We start from the raw sequence: 14966 nt of genomic DNA on the forward strand, positions 1-14966 counted from the left end.
AGCTGTGCCACGATCTCTTTCCATCAGAAATTATTTTATACAATCACAAGTTTTTATGCAAAAAATATCCCATGCCACAGCTTGCTCGTGAAGTTGGGAGCGGCAATGCAGCGATCAGCGCGCTGCGCTAAGAACCCCGCGACCTAAGTTTGATTCCTGCTCACGGCCAAGATCAGTGATGATAATCCGAACCAATCATAGGCTTCTCCTAGGTCGACCCAGCCTCAAATGAGTACCTAGTGTGATGTGTAAAGATTAGCACTGGCGAGACAAAGGTGGCCGAGTGGTATTGGCCACCCACCCTCTCGAGTGCCGTGCCGACCTTCATAAGTGCAGGCTAACAGCACTTGCCCCAACAGTCTGTGAACGTCTACATGGGGGATCTTTGTCTTTGTGTGGCGAGTTGAACATTAAACATACATCCTATACAATGGGAATTATTTTGCTGGCTCATGATGAGATATGCAGGCCATTTCGTAACAGCCACGGTGTTCAATGTGTCCAGAAAAAGAGACCTCTCCTCTTATAGTGTAAGGAATCAAAAATGTCAATGTCAAACGACACTGGCTAACCCAAGGTGCTAAGCAATATACACGTTAAAACACAACAATTGATTTTATTTACACACAAGAAAGCTTCAACAAGTTACAATATAATTTTAAAGAAGAATCCTGCATTTAGACGTCTGGCCCATTCCATTCACGTGTGGCCTACTCTGCCCGAGAGGACAACCACAATGGAGATGGGAGCGATGAGATCACCTCCTGTGCGTCGACAACGGCTTGATGATGATGATGATCATGAGTTGCCCTTACATGTGCTCTTGCGGCGAGGACGAGGAGCCCTTGCGTTTGCGCGAATCCCCAGTGGGAGGCTCCGACGAGCCGTCCCCGTGGCCACTCATGTCTCCGCGGTGCTCACCACCTGAACACACGCCACAACAGGTCACAACACCTTCAGATCGAGTCATCCGCGAACACCTCTTTTTCCACCACACAACCAAGCCACGCCAGGGCCGTGCCGAGCCAGCCCCCGGAGCGGCTCAAGAGGGACAGCGCCGTTTGTCCACTGCAGTGACCTGAGCCCTGCCGCCGCCGACGTCGCACATGACGGACGGGTCTCTCTTGACGAAAATGATTGGGCCCGCTCCTGACTCCTGCTTGGCTCCACGAGCAGATTCAGATGTCTCATGAAACTACAGTTTGAGATTGCTTCTGGTGCATCTCAGCGAATAGCCAAATAGCAAAACCACCGGTTACTAAGAGGGCCTCCTCCTCTTGATGGCACGGCTCAGATATGCCAGTGGAAAAGGCGTAAAGGAGACCTCCGAAGCCCAGGTCGAGTGCCATCGAACAAGGCCGTCTAAGGTGTTGCTCGGCAGACGACGCTCTGGCGCGTGACAAGTAGGGCAAACAGATTGCACAATCGCCTGTGTACTCAGAGGCTTTAATTAAGCAGCAAAAGAGGATAGCTCCCTTGAGCAATGGCAGTGGCAATTGTCATTTTTTAAATAAGTATGCTTTGTTTTAAAGGTCTCAACGTTGCTGTAGGTTCAGTGTGGTGTTTGTTATGACACGTGTAGAAAGCAGAAGTAAGCATTTAACAACAAACAACTCTCATTCGTCAATAAGAGTGTCTGAACAGGAAATGTGCTCTGAAGAGTCATTGCCTGAAACATCGCCCTATTTTTTTTTACTTTTAAGGCAATGCTATTGATGCCTGTTTTGAGTTTTTTTAAGTTGTCCTTGTGCACCACTGTCAACAGAGGATCACCAAACAATTTGTTTGATGAAGTGTTTCAGTAGAAAAAGGTAAGGGGGTGTATTACAGGGCGATTTTAAGAAACTCACACATTGCTTCAACTTCCATTCAGGGAGATCGAAAGGAAACTGGCAAACTCCAGATTGGCAAGTCCAGTGTGCCAACCCAATGCACCACGGCAGCATCCCAGGTGTTTACATACAGCAGTGGAATTACCATGTTGTACCGATACACCCACATGAGCTTGATATTTGATGAATTGTCAGGATTCTTCTCAAACACAAATTATCTGTTTTTACGTTGTGGCAAATGTAGGAGCCAAACGCATGTACCGATTAAAAAATTGAAAAACACTGGATTCTTCCTGACAGGAGCGATTTATAAATATTCACTCGTCGACTGATGCATCATCGCGCAGCTCGTAATTAGTCATGTGCAAATGCAAAGCTTAGTATATTAAATGAGCGGGTAGTCAAAACATCTTGCAAGCGGATGAGCATAAACCGTTTAACTCGTGGCACTCCACGGGAGAGGGAGGCAGAGTCGAGGATGTAATACATGGGAACATGGTAAAGGAATTGGAGAGGGGGGGAGAGAAGAGAAAGAGTGGGAAAAGGAATCGGGAAACGGGAGCAAAGGGGTCAGGGAGAGATTAGGATGAGGCAGAGGCGAAATAAAAAGGCCTCGACGCTGCTGCACGGAGCAGCGTCTGTTTTCACGGAGGGCCGCGGCGTGAGGGGGAGGGATTCAGAGTGGGTGTTGCCACAGAAGTCACGTGATGTATACGAGGCTCAGGCTGGTTTACGTTAGAGATAATCACACTTGATATTTACATTTTCAATAAAACCCAAATGATCTGTGAACTTGATATGACATGAGTTCACAAATACCTAACTTCTTAAATAAAACATTTTTTCTCTCAAAACAACCTCCACCCCCCCCCCCCCAGGGAAGTTTGCTCAACATCCAAACATATCAAGATCCGTTTCACAACATGCAAGACATTTTACAATTTTGCTCCATCAGCCTTCTGAACTAATATTTTATTTTTCAGCAGCAATCTGTTTAAACAGACAAACTATTAAACCAGTGTTGAATTTTATGAGTCTGATGAGCAGTGTGGCCCTGTTGATTATTTGGCAGGCATTTTTTTTGTAATACTGTAAAACGCCAAGTGTGTCAACATATTCTTCTGACATTCGACATTTTAACCAATTGCATTTCATCAACACACAAAGCCTCAGTCACCATGGATTACAACTACTGCCATTAAGCGCCAGAACACACGCACCTTAACCACCAACAACAACAAAAGACACCTCCAAAATAGGTAAATTCACTAAACTAAAAAATTCATGCAAAATGTAAAAACAAAACGCAGAACACGTTGACAACAGGATGTATGACTTTTTTTTCTCTCCCACAATTTTTTTTTGTCTTTTACCAACGAGCACAGGAAACTTTCCACGCATCATTTCCTTTCCTACACACACTGGCCATACGCGGAAAATTAAGAGCGCGGAGCCGTCTACACGGCCCCCCCAGGCAAGTTGCCCTGTGGGTCCGACCTGCAGAGACCCTTGGAAACTGCCTGGCCTTCTCAGAACCAGCGGAGAGGAGAACCAAACGAACAACAGCGTGTTGAAGCCGCACAGAATCCCATAAAGTACACGTGACACAATGTCCTTCCTCCTCCTCAGAACCACTCTGTAAGGCATCTCAATGTTGAATGTCAGGGCGCAGTAGCAGCAATGGCGGTAAAAGTTGAAACCAATAGGCAGACATATATAGTCAAGCAAAAGTTATTTCCTGCTCAAATGAGCATCGAGGCAGTGCTCGTTTGTAGTTTACCACCAGCCCTGAGCGAACGGTAAAAAATCCACATTATCGCGGGTGTGGGGGGGTAGTTAGGGTTTCCCCAAAAAGTGGCACTTGTTTTATCGACCCCGGAGGGATGATGGGCTGAGTCAACCCTCCAAAACCAGGATTAGAACTGGCAACCTTCCGAGTTGTGAGCCGCTCACTCTACCAAATAGCCACCCATCGTCAACCCCTGCTCAGTAAAATCAATTACGGCTCCGCCAGTCAGCACGTCCAATGAGAACGCAATCGGTGCATACATTTTGACATCGTTGGCACAGTTTGCAAGACACAAACGGAAACAATAATTAGGCTATAATCATTTCAGGACCTCAAACGTACCTTATCAGATGCAAGTTGCACAGCATAACGTATCCACACTCGGCAGCCACTCACAATCGATGCAGCGGCATTCGCAAATTAGCAAATGGTGAGGCGAGGGCCACTCGCATGCAGGCGTGTTCAGGAAGTATCTTACGATGCAAGGTAGCAAATCGTCGGGTCCCATCGCATGCTTTTGGGATGGCGGAAACCACACATCGAGGGCAGCTCCTTTATCGAGCGATAACACCCGCCGCTTCTCTCATGGAGTACAAAAAATATATAATTAATTATTGCACAGTTATTTCCCTTTTCTCCTAAAACACCAAGCAAAGCCATCCCAGCAGGCTGTCTTGGGACACGGTGGAAGTGGAACCGTAGTTGGTGACCCACTTCAGTTACCGGGGAAATAGGTTGGATACTTTGGCAAAGAGATTACATGCACAGGAAAGTTGGGTTTGGTTTGGCAAAAGAGATTTTTTTGGTAAGCCAGAACTCAATCAACGAGTGCCAATTCACGAAGTGCAACAAAAACTAGCGGTAAGATGATTCTGGTCATAATTCAATTGTCTCGATTTGAGAATTGATTCTTATCTCATTCAGTGGTAAAAGTTGCACCTCTAGCGGCTGGTGGGGTCTGGTGAAGCGATTGCATATACGAACATCCGAATCGGGGGAAAAAAAGGCAGATGATTATTTTACGCGTAATTCTGTGCATGCATCATGAACTCAAGAATTAATCTTACACACGCGATCTGATGAATGAATATATAGTGTGCTTAAGAATCAAAATTGATTGGCTAATCAAAACCAGACAAAGCTTACACCTTTTAAGTTTAAATTTCTTCATTTGTATTTCATATGCGTACCACCTCACAGTTCATTCCTAAAACTTATCTGTCTCAGGAATGCCGGGCAGCTGGATTCCTTTTATTTAAATTGCTGTGTGGATCTTGCCTCGTTATCACAAGATCAAATCTTCCCACAATCCAAAGTGCCAGCAACATTTTATAATTCGACTTTTTTATATAAATTAGATTAAGTAATACCCTGATTAATTATTTAAGGGGTTTGTCTGTTACTTGGCAGCTCCGATTAAGTAACGAATCATATGCCAATTTAAAACCTGGTCGGACATTTCTTACATTTAATTCTCATCAGGCCCCACAGCATGAAGTGTAGTCTCCACCCCTTAACTTTATCTCTCAATCTTCTTGGTTCTTTCGGTAAAGTCACGTAGAAGAAAAATAATAAAATAATAAAAATAAAACATAATAAAATAATTCTCACGACGTTTCGGCCACAACGCCGGCTTGCTTGCGTTGTGGCCGAAACGTCGTGAGAATTATTTTATTAGTTATATTTTTATTATTTTATAATTTCCCTTCTACGTGACTTTACCGAAAGAACCAAGAAGATGAATCCCTGCAGTCACGAAAGCTTTAAATCGAAATTTATCTCTCTACTTATGTTGCTATGAAGGACCGTTGCCCGAAATGTCACCTATTATATATTTGGTTTACACTATAAAAAAGGCAGTTATTGACGAATGTATCGAATTGTTCGCGTCGAATCAATGCATCGTTATACCCATATTATTCGTACTCAAGGTACCACAAAACATGTCAACTCCCAATTTCGCATCAACGATACGGCTCGATCCGAATGTTTCCTCTGCACGAATGAGAGACAATGAACACGCTGGTGCGGGTGGCAGCTGCGCATTGCTGCTGCTACTGCTGCAACATCAACACTGGTGCTAATATCTGCGTCCCAAGATTGGCTTAATGTTTGCTCAACACCAAATGGCAACGGCGCGTTGTGCAGCTGTTCCCTACGCGCACAATTAAGAGGCCTCCTATTGTGATGCATTAGGCAATCGGCAAGCTGCGTACCACTATCCATCGCCGTTAATATTAATGGTAAATAACCAATCTCGGGAAAACAAGTTAATGCAGCACCAAACTCAGAGGAGTCCATCACAGTAATGTTCTTGCTTAATAAGCTTTCCCCGATTGAGCCTCATTCATCACGGGGCTTTTAAATGCCAATTTAATCATAGCGTCTGCAATGAATACAATTATAACAATGCTCGTCTCGTTTTAGGTGTTGCCATGAAGCAATTAATCACGCAACGTCAGCCTTCGTTAATATCTCGCCAATCCAGCGGTCAACCTTTTTCTTCGTTGACATCGCTGGAACGACATTCTGAGCTTTGACGAGCGACCACGAATCTTAATTGCCGAACAACAGCCGCCGTGATGCAATGGTTAGCGCGCTGCACTTGCAATCCAGAAGTCGCCGGCTCCATTCGATCCTCAGGAACGGCAGCTGGAACAATGGGACATTTCTTAAATCCCTCCAGCATATTCTTGGTTCTTTCGGTAAATTCATGTAGAAGGAAAATAGTAAAATAATAAGAATATAAAAAATAAAAATTCTCACGAAGTTTCGACTGCAACACAAGCAATCATCATCAGGTGTGAAATCCACAGCAAGAAAATTTTTAAAAAGTGGCGGTTTTTCCTAACGTCCTAGAATTTTTCTTATTTTATATTTTTTTTATTTTATTATTTCCCTTCTACGTGACTTTACCGAAAGAACCAAAAATATGAATCCCTGCAGTCACGAAAGCTTTAAATAAAAAAATCCCTCCAGCAGTTTAAATTAATTCAACAATGGTTATCGGTAGGTTGCGTGCAGTGGGGTAAAAGATGGGTCGGGTATTTCCACCTCTTCCAAGATGTCTGGCCAGCGTGAACAAGTCGCCCAACAGCCCATCTAGAGAGGTCACTCTAAGAGCTCCCTCACGTGGAGGCCCTTCCACCAGCAGCGGCGGCATGAGCAAGCAATTGCAGGAATGCACCTTTAACGTTTGACAAGCTCGTGCAATTTTGCAAACAAATAAAGGTGAGCCACTCTGCGCAAGAATACCACAACGCAGACTGCGGATATATCCGCCGCCAGCGCTGACGTCCCTCGGTTATTTAGAGGCGAGGGGCTGCATTTGCAACAAACAGAGGGCCGAGCAAATTGAAAACCGAGGGAGGGAGGAGCTGTCGGCCAGGGGAAAACACAGAGGCAGGGTATTTGGCTCGGTGTGCTCGCACACTGCACGACTGCTGCGGAGGTTGTAATTTATTGGCAGAAAAGGGGGTCATTTGCAGCATGTGGCCCCACCTGGCGTCGGGAGTCTGGCTACTTCCGTCCATGAAGTGCCTTAGTCTAAAATAACGACGCAAGCGCTTACATACTACCCGCAGAACAGCACGCATGGAAACCCGAAACACATCACAGGCCAAGCATTGCCTACGCACAGAAGCGTACCACTGTCAATTTTCTTCAAATAGTAGAACTGCTTGAACATTTTTTTCTAGTCTTTCAAATATAGAAAATATATTAGCCGCTGTCTCGTCGCTAAAACAAAAGTTCAATGCATTTGCAAGTATTGCTGTAGCCGAGGAAGAATAAATGGTTTGGACCTTGAAACTAACTTGTTTTGATCGAACAGAGCTAATCACTGGAGAGATATTAAAATAACCTTTTGCAGATAAACAGAGAGGGCAGATTACAAGCTTGTCTCCCTTGTTTGCTGATGATGCTAAGAGCTCAAGGGGTTGTGACATCGGCACAGATTCCCGGCTGACGAGAGAGAAAGCCCGTAGGAATTCACGGCGCCATACGCTCACAACTCCCGACAGCCACGGCGTTGCGATAGTTAAAATAAAAAACATGTATCCTCATGCTTTTTTCCCTTTTTATTTATTTCCCACTCGGGCTGGGCCACTCAGGGCACGAGTATAGCTTCATCACAGGGGAGTAAAACATTATTTTTAGCAGTGGGGTCCATAGGGACATGCACAAAGAAGCACAGTATTATGCGTGCGTGCGTCTGTATGAACGTATCGGCGCAGCTTAATACAGCATCATCACACAAGCCGTCATGCATACTGTATTCTCCTGTGTCTCCCTGGAAAACGTGACCGTCTCGGCAATCGCTCGTCTGCTCGCAAAGGTTATACATAACGCGCGCTATATATAGAGAGCACGTCGAACTGAAGAGATGGAGCGACGGAATCCGATCGTGTGTGTGTTTACGTGCTTGGTGAATTATGACATTGCGGAATCGTGAGAGATGGCGACGGTTTGGGGAGGGCCTTCATCCAACGATGGGGTTGATGGTAGATGAAGACGACGATGAAATATGTACGTATCGCTCCCAAGATTGGGCATCGCATTTTTTAAGAAAAAAAAGACATTAAAAAAGCAGATGATGAAGTGGAACAACTTGCTATATCTACAGAACGAGTTTGGACCATTGGAATTGATGGCTGAAGGCTAAATTACCTCCATGTCACTGTCTACACACCCCACAGTAGCATGCAACAATTTGAAAAATCTTTTAACCCTTGTTTGTTTTCACGGCCCAGTCAATATTTGACAAGCACAACTAAACGTTTACACTGCGGTGTGCGCTGCCTATTTTCCATGCAAATACCAGCCTCCTACTTCCACCACACCAGAGAAATAGCCGACGGGGAAACAAATGGCACTTAAAAAAAATATATAGATGAAAATAAAAAAGCTTTGGGGCCCACTAGAGTATACTTTTAAAGCCGATTGATTCATCATCACGCTCCATGTGATCTTGTCAGGGGAAGAGTCCATCAAGCAGCAGCACATCCAGAGAAGAAGAAAAGCAAACAGAGGCACTCGACCAACAGAGGAGCAAACACACGGCCGGCCACAAGGTCGAACATCAAATACGGTGGCTCTCGCACGGCGTGCACATTCTAACTTCATTAAATACGACTGCGGAGGATTCTGTGGAGGTTTTTCGTGGTTGTGCCGTGTGGATCGCCGACGTGTTTTCTGGTTGGAACCGCTACGTGATTTTTGGCAGGATGTCCTCCGACGTTTTGCGCCACTTGTTGGGAGCGTCCCCATTTCCTTTCCCTCTTCACTTCCTGAAGCTCCCAGCACGTGGAGCGAAACGTCGGACATCGTGCCAAACACCCGCGGTTACAATCCGAAATCACATCGGAGGGCAAAACTTGATCAAATACCTGGAGTATCCAAAAACACACCGATATCCTGTTCAGTTTTGAATAGACTGGCAAAAGTACTGTTGGTGAGCACCTATTAAAGTTAGTATGGGGGTGATATCGCCAGCACCACACACGACCACCTTTGTTTCCCCAGTGCTTATTTTTAACTCCACATCAGGTTGTAATTTTAAGGCTGAGTCGACTTCGGGGAAGACCCAGCAACAGTTCCAGATATCAATCGACACTGATGTTGGTCGTGGCCAGGAAAATTAACTCGAGTAACTGGAATTTGGAAGAGCATTGCGAGCCAACCACTATGCCACAATTCCACCACCAAAAGCCCACATCACACACAATAAAATGGCAGTGAGATGGAAATAATGCAGATTAATAATTGACTGCTATTGTTATTAAAATGTAGCCGATAAACTTTACAATTATGCTGTTTACCTAGAAGCTATTTGTAATGGCATTTTGTTATGTGGTCACAGTTTGTAAATTGAATTTATGCTTGAAATGAATGTGTAATTTAAAAGGCCAAATGGGGTAAATGTTGGTGGGACTTTGACAGAGGAGTACACACAAGTTTGTAAATAATTTTCTTTTATCCTTAATCCCCAATCCAATATTTAACAAGAGAGTTGATTACAAACTGTTAGCTCTGGAGTGTTGTCACTTTCCGGCAGCCAAACATCTCTCTGGATCCAGTTTGAGTTAATACTCAAGTAACTTTTCTTATTTTGCCTTGACAAAGCCCGAGTGCGATTACGCTGTCATGAAACACTCACGCCGATTCGTCCAGGATAAAGCAAAACTATACTCATTCGGGCAGGCAAAACTAACCAATGAGCTTTTAGCTTAATAAATTGCACGTTTTAAAAACACGGGAGTCACGATCTCCCTCCGCCGACGTGCAGTTGGTGGGTGACACACGACACGTACTGTCCCGCTAACCGCCGCCATGAAGCAAAAAAAACTGTGGCCCATACGGGTTTAAGGGCTCGCGGAATTCACACAAAAAAAACTCCTTGAAAACTCCCAAAAAAATTGGATAAACACCACGAAGGCAGAGAGGGGGGGGGACTTGCGCACAAATAAATAAGTGCACGCCCCTCCGCCACTGCTGCCGCCCGAATCCAAAGGCACATTCCGCAGCATGTGGACGGGGAGAATAAATTCAACACATGACCAGGAGAGAGACACACGAGAGAGAGTGGGATAAACAGATCGCCGTCACGTCCGCCGAGCGGACAGGCGAGCGCAGAGGCCAGCATTGTACAGTAGTAGCTGCCACAATGTGTGTGCCAGGCAGCCCAATGGCAAATGGGGAGCAAATGACAAAGGGATTTTAGAATAATTCGCCGGCTTTCCCGTACCATCACCCGCCACGTCCCCCAAAAAATCCTACCAGTTCGCTATTTTCCCCCTTTATATCGGCTGCAATTTAAACGGCAGCCAACCAACCCTTCGTGCTTTCTTTTCTTAATCCGGAATGGTAACAACAGATGGCCAAAAAATGGAGCCATCTGCTTTGGACGGCATCAAGGTATTACCGTGGCGAGAGTAATACATATTAATAGCCCCATCAAATCTACAGGTATTTATTTACGTTTAAAATACTTTGAATTCGCCACTTTAAAATCCATTTGGGGGAAGAAAAAGAATCCGCCACATGTTAATTTGTCACTGCGCACCATGAACATTGGCCAAATTCATGATGCGCCGCCGTCCTACCGGAGTTACGCTGAGAGAGAGAGAGAGGATAGGGCAATGTACAAAAACGCCAGGTCGATTCAAACCCAAGGGGAGGCCGACACCGACAGTCAACGTTGCATTGTCATACCGTTCCGACTCTCTGCTCTCACTTCAACATTAGGACTTGATTACGACTCGCATGACTGGCGCAGGATTTAGTCTCGCACAAGTCGCGCTTTTTCAATGCCGCTCACCCCCCCCAACGCCCCCCCCACCCACACACACACAACACAATAATCGCATCAAACACCTTTTCACTGTGTCCTCGGCTACTTCACGTATTATGCAATGGCGTTGGCAACAAACAAACAAAAAGGTGGGGAGGTGGTGGCGGTGGAGGAGAGGGGAAAAAAATTGTGGCTTCCTGGCAACCACGATGTGTCAGCTGAACAGGTACTCACTGTAGTACACCACGTCAACGAGAAACGTGTTTTTCACAGCCTGGAGGGGGAGGGGGGCTGTTCATGCTTGTAGCAGAAGATTTCGAGAATCAGAGAGAGAGATGTCCAGGACGACAATGGATTTTGCCGCACTGGCCCCACCACGTAACCCCGCGAAAGATTATAACCAACCTGTTTGCGCGCATGGTGCAAATGTGGCAGAGAGATGAAGGGGCGCTACGCCAAGCCAGCCTGGAGCTGTTGTGGTGACAGAACGCTGCAGCATTGTGCAGATACCCAATTTATAACTGGTTTTAATAGTTAGTGCAGGGAATGCTGCTCTGGTGTGATGGTGAGCGCACTGGATTTGCAATTCAGCAGTTGCCAGTTCCATTCGATCTCCTGGCACGGCAGTTTCAACAATGTCCAAGTGTGTTAAATATTCCCTACCCCACCGCGTCTGTCCGCCCAGGAGTATAACCAGGGTAACCACAGGGTCACGTGCGGTAGGATAAAGTTGTGGGTACTGCCACCTCCTACAAGACTTCTGTCCAGCGTGAGGAAGTAGGCCAAAAAACCTTCCAGAGAGGCTCTCTGCTGCCCCCTGAAGTGGAGGTCCTTCTTCCAGCAGTGTTATGATCCAGCAATTGCAGGGCTGAACCTTTACCTGTATTGCTGAACCTAATAAGATTTCAAACTACATCTTTGTCATTTGTTGAGTGAATAAACGGTGCCCTACTATATATTGTTTTATGCACACAAGGTATCTTTGCCGACATGAAATTTGGGAGCGGCAGTGGTGCAGGGGTTATCGCACAGCATTTTCAATCAGGAAGACCCGAGTTCAAATTCGCAACCACAACTCTCGGGTACTGGATCGTCAACTCTCTCACCGGCCACAAGGCTTGCCATCTGTGAAGTTCAAAAGAAATGTGGACACATGGGACAAAAACTAATCTCACGATACCAGAAGAGGAGAGAGAACTACGTGTCAATGCATTTTTGTTAGGCGTGTTGTATTATACGACGCAACTGCCAAACCCCCAGAAATGTTAATGTCCCAAAGAACACTTTTCTTTAGGACAGCAGTCGACGAATAAAGGACGATCATGAGAAAATCAGCACGAGTGGCAACTCTAGCAACCAGCGTGAAGTATGGTCAAACAACCCCCACGACCTGCACGGTGTGTGTAGGCCTTCACCTGTCCTATACTTTGCACTCAGAGCGTTTTTGGCTGTATTATTTGTTGTAACTTTCTGACCCGCCCCTACTGGGCATCTGTGGGGAGGGGGGGGGAAAGCTTCGTAGCTCATTGGATTTCTCCAGGATACAGATTCTGAGTCTGATCGAGCCGTGGTTTGACTAATTATTAGCGTTTATATTCTTCGCTGGTCGCACTTTAATGTCACGAGAAAAAAAAAAGACGCGGGTTGATATACGTTGTCGAAAACCACAACCAATTTCTGTGTAGAGTTGCACACATGGGGAGGGGGTGGCCGCGCCGGGAGTATAATGCGCGGTGACCCGAGCAGGGGGACTGGGGGAGGGAGACCCCCTCCACACCAATAACTATTTAGGGTAGCGCCACGCCGCCGCATGATGAATGCTCGCACTGTAGCCCCCCCCGCCCCCCCGTCCATTTGCGTGGCGGGAGGAAGGCCCAGCCTGGCCGCCCGTCGGATGGCCGGGCCGGCAGACGTCGTTCGTTTCCTAAGCAGCCTGTTGTCGACGCAAAGGAGCGAGTCAAGTGGACGGGGATCTCTGTACTGCACAAATAAAAGGGGTTAACCGCTCCCCCCCCACCACACACAAAAACCATGTTGAATACAGCAAACCCTGGCCCCTTGCAAGTGGAGAGAGGGGGGTGGGTGGGTGGCTGGATTAACATAGCATCCAAGAGAAGAAAAAAAAGACATTCAGATAGCTTGAGCAGATTAGCCATTACTAATCCCTTCCGATGGAGCAAAGTGAGGAGGAGCTACTATTTAACGTGTTGGACGACGTCGTCACTCCGACTACTTGCAGAACTAGATGGTTCGGTTTTTGTACTGTACTGGTGGGGGAAGGGGGGGATCCCTCGCTTCCCCATGACAGTGTACAAGCAACCCTTGCCAGTCCTATCAGTAAAACAAGGTAATGGTGCAGCCCTGCAATTATATGTAGATCACGCCGTTGCTGGCAGAAGGGCCGAGGGGGAGCTCTAAAAGAGGGCCTCCAGAGAGTTGTTTTGGCCTACTATGAACTAAAAACTAAACTATGTTTTTTTTTTTACCAGCTAAGGCCTACTGAGCTAGAAAATATTTATTTTTCATAAGCGACCTGGCTACAAAAGATAGCTCAACGAAGTGGCTTATTACGTGGAAACTTATAGCAGCCAAATATTCTAAAGGAGTGTTGATTCTTAATGCAAAGGAAAACACCGGAGGACCCGGAGAAAAATCCACGCCACCACGGGGAGAGAGACATGCAGCCTCCAAATATACGAGCGTCAGTCGGGATCAGACATACGACCTTCCGTATACCAGGCGAGGTAGTTAACATCTCGCCACCGTGGCACCCTTTCATATTGGCCAGACGTCTTGGAAAGGGGAGGGTAACCACACTTTACCCCCACCACTATCAAAACCCGCGATGAAAGCACAAGGACGTTTGACTTTATCTTTTTCGGTGAAACACACATGCAGATGGTTATATGCTGTAACGTAACAAAAACCTCAACGTGCCATGTTGTTTTAGTTTTTTTCAGCCATGACCGACAAATGTCCTTTTCCAAATGTAAAAAACAAACCTCTAAACATTCAATTTGTGATATAGATCACTTCGTAAATAACTTTTTATTCCTCGTCGGGCACAACACAGGATACTTATGTTGCAAAAACAAACAAGTGGGTACGTATCCGAATGTCACATTTAACACCTCCGATTAGCATAGTTGGCTCCGTACGGTGCCACAGAAGTTCAATATAAAAACACTAACATGCGATGTGAAAAGTGCGCAGAGAAGCACGGAGAGCGATGCATGCTCGAGACTTACATTGAGCGACAGAGGAACGCACGGAATTGTGAACGGACGCGGGTTCGTGAATTACGTTGAAACGGTGAAGAAATGTGAGTGGGGAGGACACCTTGCTCGCAGGGATGATGGTCGATGGTCAAGAACAATAACGGAGTGGCAGCCAAGGGGATGGATCGCCTCCGAGAGGGCCTTAATCGGGGAGACGGAGCGATCAAATAAGTTTGACGTGCAGGCGCTGCGTGGATCGTTACATCACGGGATCGTGAGGGGTGGCGGCAGCTTGAGGAGGTCTTCATCCAGTGGTGGATTGGCCACGGTTGATGATGTGGATGTTTTCACATGTGCATTTGTATGTAAATGGACTAAAAAATGTTTGCCCATTCTTACGCTGAACAGAAATCTAATCATGCCAGATATCAAGTACCGTATGCTGCATGTCTGACCAACTGGGGACTGAGGTATAGGCGGGCATTCTGCAACTCCAAGAGAATTGTTAACCAAGCGTCCAGTGGGTGGTGGGGCATGGACACAGAGAAATATGCGGATATGCGAATAGGTTGTTGTTGTAAACAGATACAAAAAATTGAGTTACACTAAGCACAAATACTGCACAGGGCGTGGGCAGTTAATTTCTCAAGGCGGAAATGCGACACTCGGATATGGGTCGTTGTACTGCATTTGATGGACATGTGAAGCCTTAAAATCGGCTTCATAAATTAACCTTATGGCGGGACACCCCGGGGTCACATAAGCCCCCGGCTCTTGCATAAACTGCGTTGCGACGTCATTGTATGTCTGTTGAAGGCGAACGATACTGCAATCTA

At 46.2% G+C, this 14966-nt stretch overlaps 1 protein-coding gene across 8 annotated transcripts in view; it reads right to left on the bottom strand.

The window, feature by feature from the left end:
- LOC144946159 (nuclear receptor coactivator 2-like) overlaps nt 1-14966 on the bottom strand; it is a 78100-nt gene that overhangs the window by 32472 nt on the left and 30662 nt on the right. For all 8 annotated transcript variants that reach the window (XM_078875005.1, XM_078874988.1, XM_078874997.1 and 5 more), the window contains one exon: nt 816-924. In XM_078875005.1, coding sequence (XP_078731131.1) covers nt 816-904 — 89 coding nt within the window. In that variant the 5' untranslated portion in view covers nt 905-924. The remainder of the gene's footprint in view (nt 1-815; nt 925-14966) is intronic.

Source organism: Lampetra fluviatilis, chromosome 2 (assembly GCF_964198595.1).
Source record: "Lampetra fluviatilis chromosome 2, kcLamFluv1.1, whole genome shotgun sequence".
Taxonomy (NCBI): domain Eukaryota; kingdom Metazoa; phylum Chordata; class Hyperoartia; order Petromyzontiformes; family Petromyzontidae; genus Lampetra; species Lampetra fluviatilis.